The following is a 22099-nucleotide window of genomic DNA, read 5'->3' as shown; positions in this document are numbered from 1 at the left end:
AACGGGGGCCGCTTGCGTCTGCACCTGGAGCAACAAACAGACGCGAGTCGCTGGTTAAACTGAAGGTAAGTACTTACCTAAAGCTTCCTCTTTCAGGCTTGTAGCGGGAGCGCCTGACTCCCGCCTGCCGCTGTTGCCTGCTGAAACGTAATGCCGCGCATGCGTGCTGAGCGGGTTCTTCACGTAGTCACTCACGTGACTCCGAAGTAAAATGTGCTGAGTACATTGCACGTTAAGTCTGTGAGGCCAGCTGGTTATGGTCAAGATTTAATGTCCACTTGAAGGGATGAAGAAGACCAATATTTAACAACTGTTCAGAATAGTTCCCATATGTACGGTAGCATTTTGTATCAGTTGCATTCTGGATTAGGTATGAAGGTTTTAGAGCAGTTTCTTGCCATACATTTTATGAAGGTCCAAGTGATTTAGCAATTTGCACTCAATAAAGCAGTACTTGGTTTTGAGAAAACCATGTGAACCATGTGATTGTATTCCAGTCCACCCCACCTTAGAGAGACATTATATTGTTTATGCACGACATTGTTAACAGTCGAAAGTATGCTGCAATAGAGTGATTATGGCACTATAACACGGGAGGTTCAGAGTTCAAATGCCATCACCGTAGTAAGTTGTACAATTAAGTTCACTGTCATAAGTTTATAAGTGATGGGAGCAGAATTAGGCCATTCGGCCCATCAAATCCACTCTGCCATTGAGTCACGGTTGATTTATCTCTCACTCCTATTCTGCTGCCCTCTCCCCATAACCACTGACACCTGTATTTGGCCTTGATAATCAAGAGTAGTCACAAACTTTAAAATCATTTTTAATGTAAACTGCCAGTTGCAATACCAAACCTTTAGTATTTTTGTAATTTACATTATATAGTGCAGGAAGCAAACCATAACATTCACGCAACAACACATGTAGACCAAATAACATTGCCAAGTTCACGCTTATGACAAAATACCACCAAGAGCTTCAAGATATACCATAAAACAGTTTGGATCATAGATCATGGAAACAGACCCTTCAGCCTGCTAAGTCCGCACCGACTATTGATTGCATTTTTACACTATTGCTAGGCTAAACACCTTTTCTTCTCCCCGCATTCCCATCAGCTTATCCGTGAGTCTACCACTTACCTGAACACTCATATGATCTATCTACCTGCATGCCTTTGCTGCTGGGAGGAATCGAGAGCTCCTGGCGAGAAGCAACACAGTCACAGTGAGAACATGCAAACTCCACATAGACAGCTGCTGGGTCACTGGAGCTGAGCAGCAGCTCATCATGCTGTGCCATGATGCTGCCCTCTGTTTTCTGCACGTAACTATACAGAAAACGATATATATAATGAGATTCATTATTTATAACTTTCTGATGTCATACCCATAACTTGTACTCATTCCAAAAATAATCATTTAAAAAAAAAACAGCCGTTTAATATGTTTCACTATGTCGACTGAACACTTGCTGAGAGCTTTGATGTTTCTCAATCATAATCCTGATAATTTAAGAAAGCAGACGTGTTGCAAAATCTCCTGAGGGCAGCACGGTGGCGCAGCAGTAGAGTTGCTGCCTTACCTGAACACGGGTGTTGTCTGTACGGAGTTTGTACGTTCTCCACGTGACCTCCATGGGTTTTTTTCCGAGATCTTCGGTTTCCTACCACACTCCAAAGACATACAGGTTTGTAGGTCAATTGGCTTGGTAAATGTAAAAATTATCCCTAGTGGTTATAGGATAGTGTTAATGTGCGGGGATCACTGGTCGGCGTGGACCGAAAGGGGCTGTTTCCACGCTGTATCTCTAAACTAAACTAAACTAAATCTGTAGTACTCATTTCAGATCACGGAGACAGTGCATTATGTATTGCAATGAATAAACAGAGAGAGAAGCATTTTTCCTCTTCATTGAAACATTGCCCAATATGGGCTGTTAAAGATGCAAATTCACGCCAGGTCTCGTGCACAAATTTGCTGAATGTATGGAAAAGCACAAATGTGGTTTGGTGTTATCTACCGGGTGTGTATTTACCTTCTTAGTTTGCTCTGGCTTAGTTGCACATTGACTATTATCACGAAGTGGGTGTTGTTCCTTAAAGAATGTGCCCGCAAAAAGCTGGTTAATATTTTGCTTTGAAAAAACAGTAGAGACGTTATCATTTTCTCTCAATTCATGAGCTCCCATTTTTAAAATGGAATTTGGTAGACGCAAAATGCTGTAATTGTTGTGAATGTGTTATTTTGTCTGCTTTACAATTGAAATTAACTATTTTGGTTTGGTTTTCATTTCAGGTAGTCACGCCATGTTTGCCACCAGTCAACTATGAGCTGGTAAGTAACTCATCGTGCCATCAATGTTTCTCATGGTAATTCTCTGATCGAATTAGCCTGGGTGGCAGAGCCAGGGACCCGGATTTGATCCTAACCACGGGTGCTGTCAGTATGGAGTTTGTATGTTCTCCCCGTGACCTGCGTGGGTTTTCTCCAAGAGTTCCGGTTTGCTCCCACATACCTAAGGCATAGAGGTTTGTAGGTTATCTGGCTTGGTAAAATTGTTAATTGTCCCTACTGTGTGTAGGTTAGTGTTAGTGTACGGGGATCGCTGGTCGGCGCAGACTCGGTCGGCCGAAGGGCCTGTTTCCTCACTGTTTCTAAACTAAAAGGACTGCTGCTCCAATTACTGAAATATAAAACATTTACCCTCATTTGATGGCAGTATTGCTTTATTATGTTAATTGGCAGAAAAAATATAGGAATGGTAGCCTGATCGTGCTCTGACTACTAATTTTGGATTGTGAATTGCTGTGCACATGGACCTTGGACTGAATTTGTCACATGGTTAGAGAGCGAGAGAGAAGCAAACATGTTCGCTGGCCATGCGCCAGTATTAAAGTTCACACTTATCAACTGATCGTTAGAATGTCGCTGTTTTCTTAAATAGTAGTTCGGAGTCCAGGGAACTAATGGGCCTTGGTCTTTAAAGCCGATTTGTGGATGAATGAAAACATTGTTCAGTCGACATTCTGAAACATAATGCTAAAGAGCAGCATATGCCTGCAGGACCTTATAAATCCCCAGTGAGAAAGACATAATTCTGTGTTTTGATTTTCTGTTTATTAGTGCTGGGATTAGCCTGAAGCGCCGTTTATGTAACTTATGTGGCCTTTCACCCGTGGAACAGATAATCAATTATTTTGTGGTTAACCATGGAAAAAAATTTGAAGTGGATTTATCTTAAGTCCATCACCAAAGAACAGTTCTCGCACACACTCTGTTTTCTTTTTTGAAAAAAAGGTCCTGAGAGTTAAACAGCCTCTTTAAACACTCTTGTCTGAAGAATTGTCCCGATCAGAAACTTCACCTATCGATGTTCTCCAGAGATGCTGCCTGAGTTAATCCAGCACTTTGAGACGTTTTGCAAATTTAAGTTTAATGCTGCAGCAATGCTGACTGAATAGTGATTACAAAATGATTCAAAGTGACATGTATTTTGCTGCCTGTTGTGAAAGGTATTTGAATGAAACATAATTCTCAGTGCTTTGTGCTTTTGAGCGCAAGGCTATAATCTTCACAATATCTCCAATGTTTGAAAGCGGTAGAATTAGACCAAAAATGGACTACATTTTTTGACATGGGTCAACTTTCACCTTTTAAAGAAAGGCGACGAATGCCCTCTGTTTTTGCTGGGATTTCAGTGATGGTGTGGCGTTTTTGTAGCTCACTATGTCATTATTACACTGCAGTTATTTTTTACTTCCTTTGACTCCTGCTTGAGTTCCGTAATGTTGTTAACTCTCATTTGCAGAATGAGTCTCTCGTGCTGAGATGTATCCATACACACAGATATGTAGCAATAGTGCCTCCTTCTGATCTAACCTGCGTAGCGTACCTTTCGTACTTCACTTTGTGTCTGCATGTTCAACCTGTCAAAACAAATTAGTGAGAGCAGGCCAATTTTAAGGTACCATATTTTAAACTTGGTTCAACTTCTTCAATTTAAAGTACTCCAATTGTAGGTAATTGTAGGTAAATATTCTCAATCCTTTTTGTAGGAATATGGTCATAAACTCTAAAGAGTTAATGTGACCAGAGAATGCTGTAGACACAGCAGATATTACGCAAATCACGGAGAGGTGGGAGAGAAATCGGCTCAAACTAATCAGGATTTTAATTTCCCCAGTATTGACTGGATTGCCTGAATCTGAAGATCTTGGAGATATTGGAATTTATAAAGTGAGAATGTTTTAACCAGTACCCATAATACTATTTATGGGTATCCGTTCCTCCCCAGCCTGTATCCACAACATTTGTCAGCCTTTGCCCTGACCCACCTCTTTTCAATCGTTCTCCCTCCTAACACAATATCTCTGGAGAAAAAGGATGACCATAGGTGCAGGAGTAGGCCATTCGGCCCTTCGAGTCAGCACCGGCATTCAATGTGATCATGGCTGATCATCTGCACTCAGTACCCTGTTCCTGCCTTCTCTCCATATCCCTTGACTCCGCTAGGGTCCTGAGCAGAGGTATCGGGTCAGGACCCTTTGGTGACATATCGGGTCAGGACCCTTCTTTCAGGCCTTGAAAAATACCCTTTTTCAGACCCTTTCCTCAGTCTGAAGATGTGTCCCGACCCAAAGCTTTACCCATCCATGTTCTCCACAGATGTTGCGTGACCTGCTGAGTTACTGCAGTGCCCAGACCTGGAGCAACTACTAGCGTGTGAAGCTACATTTTGTGTCTTTTAAAAAATGAAAGAGCAAACATACAGGGCCAATGTGAGGGTGAAATGTGAATGAAGGCATATCCAAGGAATAGTGTCATCAAATATTGTGGGTTTGGTAAAGGAAAACAAGGGAAATGTGGCAGATACAGAGTATTGAAAACAGGCGAGGCCCTTCAGAAATATCCAATGTGGAGGGTGGAGGATGTTGTATTTAACCAAGGAATGGTATCATCGGCAGACAATATTGGGGAAACTCCCATGGCTTTTTGTGCTCATTTTTAGAGCAAGTGGGTAATCAGAGAATGATTAAGGTCATGGGGCAATCTGTGTGTGGAGCCAGAAGATGTGGAAAAGGTCTTAAAGAAATACTCATCACATTCACTATGCAGAAAGAAACCGCAGTTACAAATTCAGGGAGAAGGTGGCTGGAAGATGGCGGGGAGGTGATATTCTAGAGCATGTTAACGAAAAAAGAGGGTATATTGAGTTTAGTTTATTGTCACATGTACCAAGGTACAATGAAAAGCTTTTGCATACCAGTCAGCGGAGAGACAATGCATGATTAAAATCAAGCCATTCACAGTGTATAGGTATATGATAAAGTGAATAAGGTGAATAGCGTTTAGTGCAAGATAAGGTCCAGTAAAGTCTGATCAAACATAGTTTCCATTGAGTTAGATAGTAGCTCAGGACTGCTCTCTAGTTGTTGGTAGGATATTCAAGAAAAGCTGCTGGGGTAAGTCAGCTACAGGTGACTCCCACATTACGGCTGTCCAGTTATGGAAATCTGCTCTGATAGAATTCACAAAAATTTAGATACGGAATAAAATTCACTCTTATGTTGGCTAAAAGGTAAATACAGCAAGATTTAAAAAAATCTTGGCGTTATGGAAAATGGTAAAATTACCCGCTTTCTAAGAGCGCAAAGGACTTGTAATATGGGTGTTTTTTGGTCATTATCTGCTTGTGAATCTTGTATCAGTGGTGGAAAACTTATGGAAATATTCTGAGGAGCAGGATTAATCGTCACTTGGAAAGACAGGGCTTGATCAGGGATTGTAAGCAAGTCTTCACTGGTGGGAGATCCTGTCTGAGGAACTAAGAGGGTTTTCTTTGAAGAATTAACAAGCTTGATTGATGATGGCAAAGCTGTTGATTTAATCTACTTGGACTTCACTAGAGCCTTTAATAAGGTCCCATGTGGAGAGCTAGAGTAAATGGTTAGAACCGATGAGATCCAAGGCAGGTTGGCAAATTATCAAAATTTCCAGGATTGTACCAACACAATGAAAATCTACAGAATTCTGCTCCAGATTTGTTCTTCATACAGTCATAGAGTTAAGATGCAACCTGTCCCTCTTGTACAGGTGATCTAGGATTCAAGAGAGAGTTAGATAGAGCTCTAAGGGCTAGTGGGGTCAAGGGATTATGGGGAGAAGGCAGGCACAGGTTATTGATAGGGGACGATCAGCCATGATCACAATGAATGGCTCGAAGGGCCGAATGGCCTCCTCCTGCACCTATTTTCTATGTTTCTATGTCTGCACCAATAGATGTTCCAATGGGCCAAAAATCAGAATCCATGCCACCTACACCAACTACTCAGGCATGCATTCACTTCTAATATCTTGCTATTCCTACCCCCACTTGCACCGGGAGTAATCCAGAAATTACCAAACGACAAATGTAATTTGTGCCAATGTGCATTCAATGTGCCCAACAACTCCTTGCTGCTCCCGCTCCCACTCCTAGAACATAGAATAGTACAGCATAAGAGCAGACCCTTTGGCTCACAAGGTCTGTGTCGAACATAATGCCAAGACCATCTCTTATCCACCTGCACATAATCCGTATCCCTCTATCTCTGCATATCCGTGTGCCTATTCCAAAGTCCAGCCACTCACCACCCTCTGGTGTGTAAAAAAAGTTGGCTGGCACATTTCCTTTAAATCTTGCCCCAAATCACCTTAAAGCTATGCCCTCTAGTATTTGTTTTTTTCCATCCTGGGGAAAAGGTTCTGATTGTCTACTCTATGTTCTGTAGCCACTTTGACAAATCTTGGTCTCTGACATGGGAGAAGTAGGGGGAGGGGAGGTGGGGAAACACCATCCTGTTTGCTGCCTGTCCCTCTAAATAACAAGACTGCTATCACTATAGCCCCGTCTGACTAACACTATAGCCCCTACCCTGCTGTACCTCAGCGAGAGGCCTGTTGCCACAGATCTCTGACTGTTGCTGCTGCTCTCCTTTGAACTGTCATTCTCCCCAATGCTATCCAAAAGAGTATACTTGTTTTACAGAGGAGAGGCACAAGAGATTCCTGCACTCTCTGCCTACTCCTTTCCCTGGCAGTTACCCAGCCTCCTGAGTACAGCTGACTGGACAACTACCACTGAGGCCAACTGAGTGAGACTCCTATCCATGATGTGCTCGGTCTCCACATGATCCTGTGGTCATCCAGCCAATGCTCCGGTTCCCTCACCCGGTCAGTTGGGAGCTGCTGCCGGGCCCATCCCACAGGTGTAGTCCTCAAGCGCACTGGATGGCGAATCTCCACCACCACCCTGTCCAAGTTCCTTGGCATGCCCAATTAGCAATAACTTCTGCCCATTTTCTCTGCTTGCTTTCTCTTTTGCTTTTTTATTTTTATTACCTTCTGGGCAAGCCATTGCCTAATCCCAGCTAGAAGTTGAGGAACAACAACCCTCCCGTTCCATTCAATCGAATGTGTTCCTCAGGATTTTGTTGGTAATTAAAGATTGAATGTTTAGTTTAGAGATACAAGAGATATAACAGGCCCTTCAGCCCACCAAGTCCGCACCGACCAGCGATCCCTGCACATCAACTCTATGCACATACACTAGGGACAATTTACGTTTATACTAAGCCAATTAATCTACAAACCTGTACGTCTTTGGAGTGTGGAAGGAAACCGAATATTTCTGATAAAACCCTTGCAGTTCACAGGGAGAACGTACAAACTCTGTACAGCCAAACACTCGTAATCAGGGTCGAACTTATGTCTCTGGCGATCTAATGCAGCAACTCTACTGCTGCGCCACAGTGCCATGATGGTGAAAGGCTGCTTTTGTGATTGAAACCCTGTGATCAGTGGTAAACAACAGTGATCAGTGTTGGGGCACTTACTGCATTTTATATACACTAGTGAATTGGATGTGGATGTAGAAGGTGTGATTAGTACATTTGCAGACTGTGTTGTTCATAGTGAGGAAGGCATTACTAGGCTCCAGAATTATATTGATGAAGAGTTGGGTGGAACATGGCAGAGGGAATTTAATTCTGACAAATACATTTTCAGAGGTCTAATCAGAGCAAGGGATATGCTATGAATGGTAGAGCCCAAGGGCATATTGAGGAAGAGTGGAAGCGTAATTTGTGCGTCATTTACACGACAGGCTGGTAGTGACCGTCGTCTAGCAGTACGACAGTCGCGCACCATGTGCTCTTCAAGGCCCTGCTTATTTGGGAGCCATTTGCAATGTCGTTCGTACTTAGTCCGATCTCCATGGAAGGATTTTCCCAGTGATTATTTTTCAAAACTTCGCGCTCTTTATACCCGGGTGGTCACGTGGTGCAGCGCTCAAATGCCGCACAAATGGCGCGCCGACGGCGTACGGGCGGCGCATGGTTACGGACGTTGACGCACGGCAACGCATAATAAATTAGCATAGGCAATGTCCGTGAATCACCGTGCGTAACCATGCGTCACCACGCGCTACACGTACGCCATCAGTACGTCGGCGCCCACCATCAGTACGTCGGCATGCGCAAGGGTTACGTCACGCAGGTGGCGAGCGAGGATTTTGAGCATCCCAAAATCTTGGGGCACCGCGCATTACTGCGCGTTATTGCATACGCCACCGCGCCTCACCACGCGCCATGCGCGCGTCACGACGAGCCAACCAAATTTTAGGATGTCGCCTAAATGACGCGCAAATGAAGCCCAAGTGGGACAGGCCCTTTACTCAGCGGGTCAGGTCAGGCAGCATCTCTGAACAAAAAGGATGGGTGACATTTTGACACGGGGACCCATCTTCAGATTGAAGAAAGGGTCTGAAGAAGAATTCCAACCCGAAACGTCACCATACATTTTCTCCAGAGATGCTGCCTGATCCGCTGAGCTGCCCTAGCACTTTGTGTCTATCTTCAATCAATCAATCAATCAACCTTTATTTTCATCTTGCAAGCAACAGTTGTACAGTGCAAAATGAAAAGACGTTTCCCAGGGAATAGCGGAGCATCACACATGAAATTTAAAACGTTTCACACATAATAACACTAAAAGCAATCCAGTCCCTGATGGAACAGTATAAATAAATAGTTAAAAGCAGGTAAAACACAACGTTAAAATACAATAAACCAATCATAAAAATGTCCGGGGCAGCTGATTTGAGTGGCCAGTGCCAGTTATTAAAGTGGCCAGTGCCAGTTATTAAAGTGTCTGTGCCAGCTGCAGAATCAAGTGACTGTGAGTACAGAGTGACTGTTTATCAGCCTCACAGCCTGTGGCAGGAAGCTGTTTAGCAGTCTTGTAGTCCAGGCTTTGATGCTTCGATATCTCTTGCCTGATGGCAGGAGATCCAGGTGTATGTGGAGGGTGTGCAGTTTGTCCTTAGCAATTCTCTGAGCTTTTTTCAGACAGCGGCTCTGGAACAATTTTTGTACCGAGGGTAGGGAGACGCCAATGATCCTCTCTGCTCCCCTCACTACCCTCTGCAGATATACCCTCTTCGGTATAAACCAAAGCATCTGATGTTCCTTTCTGCATACACATTGAGGAAAAGAGGGACGGGTTTATTGGACATTTTATTGGACATTTGTGCCTTATAAGTTGCTTTTGAGTCCAGAATTGCAGTTTTCAGTGAGGTAAATTAACCTTTCTCTTCAGCATGTAACTTCTATTTTCTGAGCGAGTACGTTCATACAACATTGATCAAGTCAGCACAGAACTTTATAGCACAGAAGGAGACTATCCATCTGGTTCTAAAATAGTTTTAAACTATTGTCACTGCTTTGCTATTTGCCCCTAGTTTTGTGGTATCTTCTACTTCATATCTTGATCCATTTCTGCTTGAAAGATTTGGTTTTCCACTTCAGTAAGGTCGTGCACTAGTGAAGCCGGACTTCAGTGCATATAAAATCTGGTTAAAGGCTCTGCTAATGATTTAAAAAATAGCTGACTTTTACTTTTATCATGGCTGCCTTTCAGGCACCGCCCTATTGAACCACTTCTGCTTTGCTGCACATTGAAATCCCCGAGTTGAATAAGAAAGCAATATTAAGATGACTCGTGGCGGTGAGAGTATTTCTAAAGCACTGGGGTACAGGCTTCTGAGAAATCTTCGGGTGACAGACCTAGTTACAAGCAGCGATCCATGGTATTCTGCCACAAAAAATAAAGTGTTATCTCTTTTATGCACCACTCATAATTGACATTCTATTTATGATAATACTTTATTTAGTACAATTAAGGTACATAAAAGTTTGAAAACATGGTCACATCATAGAAACATCATAGAAACATAGAAAATAGGTACAGGAGTAGGCCATTCGGCCCTTCGAGCCAGTGCTGCCATTCAATATGATCATGGCTGATTATCCAGAATCAGTACCTTTTTGCTTTCCCCCCACATCCCTTAATTCTGTTAGCCATAGCAGCTATATCTAACTCTCTTGAATACATCCAGTGAATTGACCTACACTGCCTTCTGTGGCAGAGAATTCTACAGATTCACAACTTTCTGGGTGCAAAGGTTTTTCCTCATCTCAGTCCTAAATGGCCTCCCCTTTATTCTTAAACTGTGACCCTTGGTTCTGGACTCCCCCAACATGGAGAACATTTTTCCTGCATCTAGTCTGTCCGATCCCTTAAGAATTTTATATGTTTCTATAAGATACCCTCTCCTTCTTCTAATTTCCAGTAAATATAAGCCTAGTAAATCCATTCTTTCATCATATGTCACTCCTGCCATCACGGGAATTGACCTAGTAAACCTATGCTGCATTCCCTCAATAGCAAGAATGTCCATCCTCAAATTAGGAGACCAAAACTGCACACAATACTCCAGATGTGGTCTTACCAGGACCCTGTACAACTGCAGTAGGACCTCCTTGCTCCATCTTTGGAGTGTAGAAGGAAACCAAGATCTCAGAGAAAATCCACGTGGTCTAGTTTAGTTTAGAGATACAGAGAAAAAACAGGCTCTTCGGCCCACCGAGTCCGCGCCGACCCGCGATCCCAGCACATTCACACTATTCTACACACACTCGGGACAATTTGCATACACCAAGTCAATTAACCTACATACCTGTACGTCTTTGGAGTGTGGGAGGAAACCGAAGATCTCAGAGAAAACCAATGAGTTCATGGGGAGAACGTACATACTCCGTACAGATAGCACCCATAGTCCGGATCGAACCCGGTTCTCTGGAGCTGCAAATGCTATAAGGCAACAACTCTCACCGTGGCCACCCTGCACCACCATGGCCACTCAAGTTTCCAGCACTGTAAGGCAACAACTCTACTGCTGTGCCACCGTGCCTTAACAGATATTTGGACAGATAAAGTTTGGCTGGATATGGGCCAGGGCCAAGCACAGGCACAAGTTCAATAAGGCTGTATTACTGTAATCTGGTCAATTGACCACTGTGTCACTAACATACTCCAGATATTGTCGCAGATTTGTCTTAGATCTCAGTTATTATCTATTTTGGCCAGGAACTTTATCACTTTACTTTTTATGACTTCAGTTGGGAGGTGAACATGCATGCATAAAACTTTTCTGTTTGTGAGTACCTTACTAACATTGATCTACTTGGCTAATAAATAATATGGTTAATGGGCAAGTGGCTTGATACAAAACTCCTGCAAGGATTTCAGGAGTGGAGGGGAGGAAAGATTTTATAATATACTGTCATAGTATGAAAAGCATGGCAATGCATTGCAAATATTTGAAACGACACACCTAGCCTCTGATATTCCCTTTTTACTAGTGTTACTTAATGGTTGCAGTGCTCCAGTAACTAGTCATTTCTGAACAAAATTGTGTTTTGGAATGGTTTAGTCATTTGGGTAACAAGTTACACTCGTGATTTGAACTCATTAGTTATCTACGTTCTTAAAAAAAAAATCAAAATTAGTAACAGTTCAGTGAGAAATGAAATTTAAGTCAGCAGACTACTTCACAGTGAGCTCTGAGTGTTCACATTCAAGGAACTTTAGCACAAGGTTTGACTATCCTATGATGTTGCAATGCTGTGTGAATGATAGACCTTATGAACTACTTCAATATGTAGCCTTATTATGCCTTTGAGTGAGTGAAAAAAAAACAAATGTCAAGATTTCACAGCAAATAAATGTATCACATAAAAAGATTGCCGCTTTTATGTTCGTATGGGATTAGAATGTTTTCCTTAGGATAGCTATTTGTTGCAACATATTTATTGCTGTAATTTTGGTTTAACTCACAATAACCTTCAAGACCGCTTTACTATTGTTTTCAGAGGGATCATTTAATTAAATCAAATGTAAAGACAGACATGCAATCATAACTGAAGATTAAAATAACTACCCAGCTCATAATTACATGGTTGTGCTGAGGGAGATGTTTGTTATTATCAACCTCCAGTCTCTTCTTACAATTTTTATGAAATTGGATGATGTTGCCCTTTATCTGTCCAAAGTCCAGATTGCATTCAATACACACATTCTGAATTTTTGACTAGATAAAATAAGTAAATAGAATATTTCTAAACCCAAGGTGATAGTTTTTAATTAACAAGCATTATCTATCTGTAAATTGAACAAAATTTGTCATGTGATTTCAGATCAGCTTAAAATGTTTTCCTTTGAAACAGTAAATAGATTCAGTAGGTTTGAGCAGTTGTTCAAGACGACAAAGGGAAAAATGATTGTTACTAATCAAACCCCTTAATTTATCGTGCCAAGCAATTCCAAATAAACAAAACACCAATTTTACTAAAGAGTTTTTAATTAACGGTTCTGTACCATTTATATCAATTTGTTTCAATAGCTGCAGTGCATAATGGTTTTCCCCAAAAATATTTGTGAGAAGTTCAGTACGTCATCTTTTATTCCATAAATAATAGCTAGTTAACTTTGCAGTTTTAGTAGGAAGTTGTAATCGTTTGATATTGATATTGATCTGTTTTTGTTATGTGTACCGAGATACTGTAAAATGCAGTTTTGCGTGCTATCCAGCCAGATCATACCATACATGAGTGCAATCATTACCAGAAAGTTGTTGTTCAGTAGTAATTTTCTGTTTGTTATTAAAAAGGGAGAGCGATTGAAAAAAGCCCCAGGTGGGGCAATAGATTTAGATACCCTGCTAACATTTGAGTTCATAACTAATCCAAATTAACTGATAAAAGAGTTTCCATTACTCTTGCTTAAAGGAGTTTTCAGAGTGTCTTTATCTGATGCCTGATGGGCATGTATTCCCAGCACAAAACAGTCCAAGCAACCCCTACAGGGGTTTGTAGAAAATGGTCTCCATTGCACTGTGAAGCCATGTCATCCGCATGTGTTAAGCATCACAACTTCAAAAATAATTAATTGTGTTTCGAATTATTTACAGTTTTCACACACAATCCATGAAAGCAAATTTTGTTCCGCATCTGATTATTGAATTCTGTAAGGGCAACATTTCTGCAACCCAAAGGGAGTTAACGAGGGGCTCGCCTGTAAGCTGTGTTAGACAGAAGTTGACGATAAGTCTCTCAGAGTCGCTCATGTAGAAACCATTCGTCATATACATATTATTCAAGAGAGCAGTAACGGCCTATGTCTGAAGACTAGAATGTTTTTAAATGCTTTTGAGAGCTTTCATTGTGCCACATATAAATGATAGGGAAAGAAGCTGACATTCCATTTCCATTTCCAGAGATGCTGCCTGACACAGTTACTCCAGCGCTTTGTGCCTTTTTTTGTAACCCAGCATCTGCAGTTCCTTGTTTATACAGAAGGTGAGTTTAGTTTAGTTTATAGTCACGCGATCGAGCTATAGTGAAAAACCTTTGTTGCGTGCAAAACAGACAGCGAAAAACCAATACAGGTGCACAACCTTTTATCCGAAAGCCTTGGGACCAGACACTTTTCGTAATTCAGAATTTATCGGTCTTCGGAATGGAAATTTTTTAGCGTAGATTTTAATGGCTGGCTCAGTGGTAGAGTGTTCGGCTCATATCCGCAAGGTCGCGAGTTTGCGCCTTGATCCCGGCAGTTACTCGGTCGCGAGTTTGAGTCTTCAATGTCGTTTTTTCTTGCGGAATAAATGTTTGTATGAAATGCAGTGTAGGAGAGGTGTACTGACTGTGTGGGCAGAACTTTGGAAGTGATTGCCCACCAGTCTAAAAAGCCGCTGTGTCTCCCTGTCCCTGGGATAGCAGGGGGCGATCAAACAGCACAATACCCCCCTCCCCCTCCAACTCCAGAGGAATCCGCTCCCCGATGGGCCACTACGGCGACAAGTGGCAGTTTGCCCACAGCCCGAGCTGCGCCCCTTCATCCGCCACCCCAAGAACAAGACGTACCTTGCACACCATCAGCTTCTGCCCCTATGTGTTCCTCTGGAGTTGGAGCGGGGCTGGGCTGGAGTTGCTGCTGGCTGTGGGTCTCTGGGATCTCCGTGCTTGCAGTGGGCCTGGGGGTCGCTGTCCCGTTGGTCCTGACGTCTCCGGCCACCCCCCTGGACTGGAGCTGAGACAGGGAACTGTACCGCCCTTGCCCCCTCCCTCTGCAACTGCAAACAACCCCACTCTCCTGCAAGGCCGGTACAGTTCCCGGAGGATAGCAGGTGGCCGGAGACGTCAGGACCAACAGGAACCCGCTCCCCGATGGGCCCCTACGACGCCCCGAGCTGCGCCCCGTCATCCGCAACCCAGGTTCCTCTGTAGTTGGAGCAGGGCTGGGCTGGGCTGCTGCTGGTGGTGGGTCTCTGGGTTCTCCATGCTTGCGGTGGGCCTGGTGGTCGACGTCCAATTGGTCCTGACGTCTCCGGTGGCTGCACTGGCCTGCTGCCATCGCCGACTTGAAGACAGTGCAAAGCCCCCGCGCCGGTGCAATGGGCGGGAAGCAGAGGGGTGTAGGGTAGGGTGAAACTGAAGGGAGCGACAATCTGCTGCTGCCTGCACGCTGAGTTAAAAAGTCCCCATGCAAGACTCATGATACACTGTGTATCGTGAGTCTACCGTGGGGACTTTTTAACTCAGCGGGCAGGTAGCAGCATATTGTCAATTATTAACCCTCCCGGGCAATATACCCTCACCTTCTCTTTTATGGATGGGGATTTAGTTCCCCTTTCTTCGAGGACCGACCGGAGGTTCCGCCGTCACCTCTGCGGGCCGCCCTCGGTGAACGTTTTCAAGGACCTTTCTTCAAGGACCGAAAAAATGTCGCTATTCGGAGGTTTTCGTTATTTGGATCTTCGGATAAAAGGTTGTGCACCTGTATATGATTACAATTAATGTAATTTTCAATTAATATAAAGACAATATGATGCAAAGTAGTTCCTTGACTGATCCATATTTCATATAGATAATGACTAATTTGTTTCTGACCTTCTGGGGTTCCAGAAACCTAAATATTCACTTTAAAATCCCATTTGATGGCTGGAGATTTGGCAGATCCTTGGCAGCTTCAGATTAATTTAAGAGTTGATGTTTATAGCCAGCCGTGTTCTTAAAAACCTGTGAGGACCAACTGGCTGGAGTTTTTAATGGACATTTTCAACCTCTCACTTCTGAGGTTCCCACCTGCTTTAAGAGGGCATCAATAATACCGGCGCCCAAGAAGAGTAAGGTGAAGGACGCTATGACAGAGCTCTACAACAACATCAGTGAGCAGCAGAGGGAGCATCCCGATGCTTTCTTCATGACAGCGGGGGATTTCAACCAGGCAAGTCTCGCATCTCTTCTGCCTAAATGTTACCAGCATGTGAATATTGCAACCAGGGAAAAGAACACACTAGACCTGGTGCACGCAAACATCAAAGATTCATATAAAGTAGCCCCTCTCCCCCATATCGGCAACTCTGACCACCTGCCGGTTAAGCTCACTCCAGCATACAGACCTAGGGTGAAACAGGACAGGCCAATGGTCAGAGAAGTCAGAATGTGGCCACGGGGAGCTACCGCAGCACTACAAGACTGTTTTGAAACCACACACTGGGCCATTTTCAGAGAGGCATCAACATGTGACAGCGGCACTGACCTTCAGGAATATACAGAGTCTGTCATTGGCTACATTAATAAATGCATTAATTATGTGCCTGTGGTCAAAACTGTCAAGAGGCGTGCCAATCCGAAACCTTGGCTAACTGGGGAAGTTTGTTCTCTGCTGAGTGTCCGAAATACTGCATTCAAATCTGGGGACAACGCAGCATACAAATTGGCACGGAGAAATCTGTCCTGGGGGATCAGGGAAACGAAGAGGCAGTATGTATAAAAACTAAACAGCCACTTCACAATGACAAAGACGGACATCGCTTGTGGCAGGGATTTCATACCATCACTGACTACAAGCCCCCCCCCCCCACTGCGGGTATACCAAAATTACCCCTTCTCTACCAGATTTTTATGCACGTTTTGAGGCTAAAAATAGCACTCAGACACAAGCACTCCTGCCATCATCCAACGACCAGTCACTCAGGCTGTCCGCAGCTGGAGTTAAAAAGGCCTTCACCAACGTCAATCCACGCAAAGCTGCAGGGCCGGACAACATCCCTGGACACATTTTAAAGGACTGCGCAGAGCAACTGAAAGATGTTTTTGTAGACATGTTTAACATCTCACTCAGCCAGGCAGTAGTGCCCAACTGCCTCAAAAGTGCCATCATCGTTCCCGTCCCGAAGAAACCCAACCCAGCCTGTCTCAATGACTTTTGCCCAGTGGCTCTCACACCCATATTAATGAAGTGTTTTGAGTGGCTGGTCATGCAGCACATCAAAAACTGTCTCCCTGCCAACCTGGACCCACTACAGTTCGCTTACATAGGACGCAGTCTCCACTACACTCTACCTCCCGTTGTCACATCTCGACCAGAGAAACACCTATGCCAGGATCCTCTTCATAGATTTCAGCTCGGCTTTTAATACAATCAGTCCACAGCAGCTGGTGGAAAAGCTGAAGCTGTTGAAGGTGGACATTGGCACCTGCAATTGGGTCCTTAACTTTTTGACACAGCGGCAGCAGACAGTCAGGGTGGGCAGCCATGCATCAAGAACCATCACAGTGAGCACTGGTTCACCCCAAGGCTGTGTCCTGAGCCCCCTGCTGTTCAGTCTGCTTACCCATGACTGCACTGCCAGACTCAGCTATGATTACATCAATAAGTTTGCTGGCGACACAACAGTGATGGGTCTCATCAGCGACAATAATGGGTCGGCATATAGGATGGAGGTGGAGCTGCTTACAGAGTGGTGCAGACCTCACAACCTCACCCTCAACGTGGATAAGACGAAGGAGATGGTGATTGATTGAGGGCTGGCAAACAACATCATACACCGCTGCACACTGATGGTGCTGCTGTGGAGAGGGTTAGCAGCGTGAAGTTCCTGGGAGTTCACCTAGCGGACGACCTGACCTCTACGACCAACACCACAGCAGTCATCGAAAGAGCACAGCAGCAGCTTCACCCCCTCCGGAGGCTCAGAAAAGCAGGTCTCCCCACTGTTCACCCAACGACCTTCTACAGGGGTACCATTGAGAGCACACTGACCTACGGCATCACTTCCTGGTTTGAGAGCTGCAAGGCTTACGAACAAAGACAGCTAAACAGGATAGTGAAGGTAGCCAGTAGGATCATTGGTGCCCCACTCCCTTTCCTGTTGGAGATCTATCAGAAGTGCGCTGCATCATTATCAAGGACCCTTACCATCCATCTCACCACATCTTCTCCATTCTGCCATCTGGGAGGAGGTACAGGAGTATCAGCTGCAGAACCAGCAGGATGCTAAACAGCTTCTTCCCACAAGGAATAAAATTGGTTAACGGACTGTGTCCCTTTTTCATACACATGCACCCCCACATCTAACCTCGCCCAAACCTTGACAGTTAGACACCTGTCAAGGTAAAGTCACTGTTCGGTTTGAATGTCTGTTTTTAATTCAATTTTAGGTCTTTTTTAGATATGATAATTTTTAAGTTGTGTGTATTTATTTCTGTTTTTATTCATTGCACTGACAAAAACTGATGAGAAACAATGTTTTGTTTCTTCTGTGTATGCAAGTACTCGGTGAAATGACAATAAAGTAAATACTGAATACTGAATACTGACACTACTATGGTTGGACGAATCACAGATGGGGACGAGTCAGAGTATAGAAGTGAGATTGACCAACTGACCAAATGGTGCCAGCACAACAACCTGGCTCTCAACATCAGTAAGACCAAGGAACTGATTGTGGACTTTAGTAGGGGAAGGATGAGGACCCACAATCCTGTTTATATCAGGATTGTGGGGAGGGTCAATAACTTCAAATTCCTGGGCATGCATATATCAGAAGATCTTTCCTGGACCCAGCACACCGATGCAATTGTAAAGAAGGCACATCAGCGACTACTTCCTGAGAAGATTACGGAGTTTCAGCATGTCAAAGAGGATTCTCCTAAACGTCTACAGGTGCATCGTGGCCTGATTCCGCAACTTGAACGTCCAGGAGCGAAAGAGACTACAAAATGTTGTGACCACTGCCCAGTCCATCTCCGGCTTTGACCTCCCCGCCGTCGAAGGGATCTATCGTAGTCGCTGCCTCAAAAAGGCAGCCAAAATCATCAAGGACCCACATCATCCTGACCACACATTTATCTCACCCCTGCCATCAGGAAGAAGGTACAGGAGCCTGAAGACTGTAATCGGCAGGTTCAGGAACAGCTGCTTCCCCACAGCCATCAGGCTATTAAACACAACAAATAGCTCTGAGCTGCAAAATACTATATTATTATTAGTTATTTGCACTATATTTGTTATTTATTGAACTTTTCATTTTTTTCCCGTTATATACAATGTTTACCTATTCACATATTCTGTTGTGCTGCAGCAAGTAAGAATGTCATTGTCCCGTCCGGGACATATGACAATAAAACACTCTTGACTCTTGACTAGCAACACCCTTAAACAGCCAAACTCTTAATTTTAATGTTGTGCCCCCTTGTACTGAGCTCCCACACACATCTCCCTACCCAACATCCACCTTGGCAAGTCATTTTACTCTTAACACATATACCATATTGGTCTATTGTACTCAGGACGATTCTGTTCAACTGGGTCTTGGTGCATCTGTGTCGCGCTCGCATAAAACACTCATTCGCTTGTTGAAGTGCATTGGCATGAACTAAATACAGTCCCCTGAACCTCCAGCACACCTGATATTTTGCTGCTTCAATCAACAATATAATGTAACATCACAGAAAAGCATTTCATCTGGGCACATTGTAGGCCTTAGGACAACATTTTTAGATCATTTATTGGTGATAACCAACCTTTTACAATTAGTCTGAGAACTGGCCAGTCCTGATGTAGAATCAGCCATCGGTAACATTGACATCATTGGTGGCACGGTGATACAGCGGTGATGTTGCTTCCTTACAGCGTCAGAGACCCTAGGTCAATCCTGACTTGGGTATTGTCTGTGCGGAGTTTGTACGTTCTCTTGTGACCGTGCGGGGGTTCTCCGTGTACTCCAGTTTCCTCTCACATTCCACAGATGTGCAGGTTTGTACGTTAATTGGCTTCTGTAAATTGTTAATTATCCCTTGTGTGTAGGATAGTGCTATTGTACTGGGTGATTGCTGTATCTCTAAAGCCAAAAGGTGAGTGATGTCACTAATAAGTATTTGAATCAGTATTCACCAAGGAAAAATATGTGGGTGATGTTGAGATTAGAGAAAGATATGTTGATATTCTAGGTGAATGAGTCCCTGGGGCCTGATGGGATCTATCTCGGGAAGCCTCGGAAACCAAGGGCGGAGGTTGCTGGGGCCCTGTCAGAGATCCCAGAGATCCCATCAGGCCCCGGGGGGGGGCGATCCTAGCTCATAAATTTCAACATTTTGAGGAGCCGATTAAGATGATTGATGAGAGTAGGGCTGTCTAGTGGACTTCTGTTGTGTTAGGCTGGTCCAGAAGATTGTCACCTGCAATCCATAGTAAATTGATCAATTGGCTGTCAAAATCGTCTTGCTTTTAGAAGACAAAATATATTGATAGAGGGATGTTTCTCTGATTGAAGATCTGTGAACAGTGAGTAGTGTTTTGCAAGCATCAGTTAGGACCTCTGTTGTTGTGATATACTCCAATGATTTGGATGAAATGTTGATGGTCTGATTTTTTAAGTTTGCAGATGGCACAAAAAGTGGAGAGAAATCTTATAGAGTCATATAATAAGATTTGGGCCCCCTTGTCCATGACAACCAAGATGTCCCATCTAAGCTAGTTCTATTAGTGTGTGTTTGGCTCATACCCCTCTAAACCCTTCCTATCCAAGAACTTGTCTAAATGTATTTTAAATGCTGCTATAGTACCTGTCTTAATTACCTATCTTCAGTAAGTGAAATGTAAGATAACTCAATTTTACTAATATCATAATGCTTCCAGTAAGTTCAGTCTAATGAGTTACAAAATCCTTTCCTGTATGGAACAAGAATCAACTGATTACATTTAGTTGTTCAGTGAAATCCCAGATTTTTTTCCTCGCTGTGATTTTGGTGTGAACTTTCCATTCCTGAAACTGCTGATGTGACCCTGAGTTCACACTGCCATCACCAATTTCACAATTCCACCAGCTTTATTTCTCAATGTTTCATTTTCCTCTTATTTAGTCATAAAATAAAATGTTATTTATTTTTATTTTATTAATATAAATATTAATGTTATTTATGTTTATAGAATAATAATAAATAAATAAATATTAAATCATAAATAATAGATATTAATATATATGATTTATTTTAATGTGGAAAGATGGATGTGGGGAGGATGTTTCCAGTGGTGGAAGAGACTTGGGTCAGAGGGCAAAGCCTCAGAATAGGACGTATCTTCACAATGATGAGGAGGAATTTCTTTAACCAGAGGGTGGTAAATCTTTGGAATTCTTTGCCACAGAGGTTTGTGGAGGTCAAGCCATTAGGTTCTTTTAAGGCGGAGATTGATAGGTTCTTGATTAGTAAGGGTGTCAAAGATTACAGGGAAGAGGCAGGAGAGGGAAAAATAGATCAGCCATGATTGAATGGCAGAGTAGACATGATAGGCCATGTTGCCTTATTCCGCTCCTATGTCTTAAAGTCTTGCTATATTTGATAAAATAGATTGACATACATACAGAGACAACCTAATAGAAATAACTTCCAAGGTCATTTCTCATTTAGAAACTGCACCTGTACACTGGATGATTAAATTAAGTTGAATGTCATTTTTATTGAATTGCTTGCACTAAAATATCTTTTCTCAAATTAATTTAAAACTTACAATTACAATAACTTTCAGTTATTGTTATTCAATTAGAATCAACACACAAACTCTGGCTCGGCATAGCAGACATGAACAATTCCAGGTTTATATATTTATTCAGTGTTTATCCTACACACTTACAAACCTAATGCATTAATTCTATTTGACCTGATTAAAAGTAAGTATGATGTTCCATTTCATAATAGGGATGGCACAGTGGTGAGATGGTCGAGCTGCTATCACACAGTGTAGAGATCAGGGTTCAATCCTGACCTCTGGTGCTGTATGTGTGGAGTTTGCACGTTCCCAATGTGACTGGATGGATTTCCTTCTGATGCTTCGGTTTCCTCCGACATCCAGGGATGTGCGGGTTTGTGGGTTAAATTGACCTCTGAAAAATTACCCCTGATGTATAGGGAAAGTAGGATAATGTAGAACTAGTGTAAACGGGTAATCGATGCCCCCCCTAGAGTTGATGGGCCGAAGGGCATAAAACAGACAGTTCGACAGGTAAATTTACTGTAAATTAGTTTAGTTTAGTTTAGAGATACAATATGGAAACAGGCCCACCGAATCCACGCAAATAGCACACGAGGTCGGGATGAAACCCGGGTGTCTGATGCTCTTAGGCAGCAGCTCTACCTGAGGTGCCATTGTGCCAAATGGAATATGTGAAGTTATCAGCCTTGAATCTGAAGAATCAAATGAAAAATGTTCTGACTTTTATTAGACAAGGGACAAGGGACAAACGTTTTGTGTATGCATGTTCTTTCTGTAGTAAGTTGAGGCATATCAATCACATATTATTCTCATAATTTTCTTACCAACTATTCCAAAATTCACCACTCACCACTCACCACTCGCCAAAGTCGGGATGA

General features: G+C 43.2%; 1 protein-coding gene across 6 annotated transcripts in view; it reads left to right on the top strand.

Moving 5' to 3' along the window:
* The window catches only part of LOC129710317 (tensin-3-like), a 484648-nt gene that overhangs the window by 247340 nt on the left and 215209 nt on the right, over window positions 1-22099 (top strand). For all 6 annotated transcript variants that reach the window (XM_055657243.1, XM_055657253.1, XM_055657263.1 and 3 more), the window contains one exon: window positions 2301-2339. In XM_055657243.1, the coding sequence (XP_055513218.1) occupies window positions 2301-2339 (39 nt within the window). The remainder of the gene's footprint in view (window positions 1-2300; window positions 2340-22099) is intronic.

This window comes from Leucoraja erinacea, chromosome 2 (assembly GCF_028641065.1).
Source record: "Leucoraja erinacea ecotype New England chromosome 2, Leri_hhj_1, whole genome shotgun sequence".
Classification (NCBI taxonomy): Eukaryota; Metazoa; Chordata; class Chondrichthyes; order Rajiformes; family Rajidae; genus Leucoraja; species Leucoraja erinaceus.
Note: the sequence above shows the minus strand (reverse complement) of the source record. Positions and strands in the feature narration are given on the sequence as shown.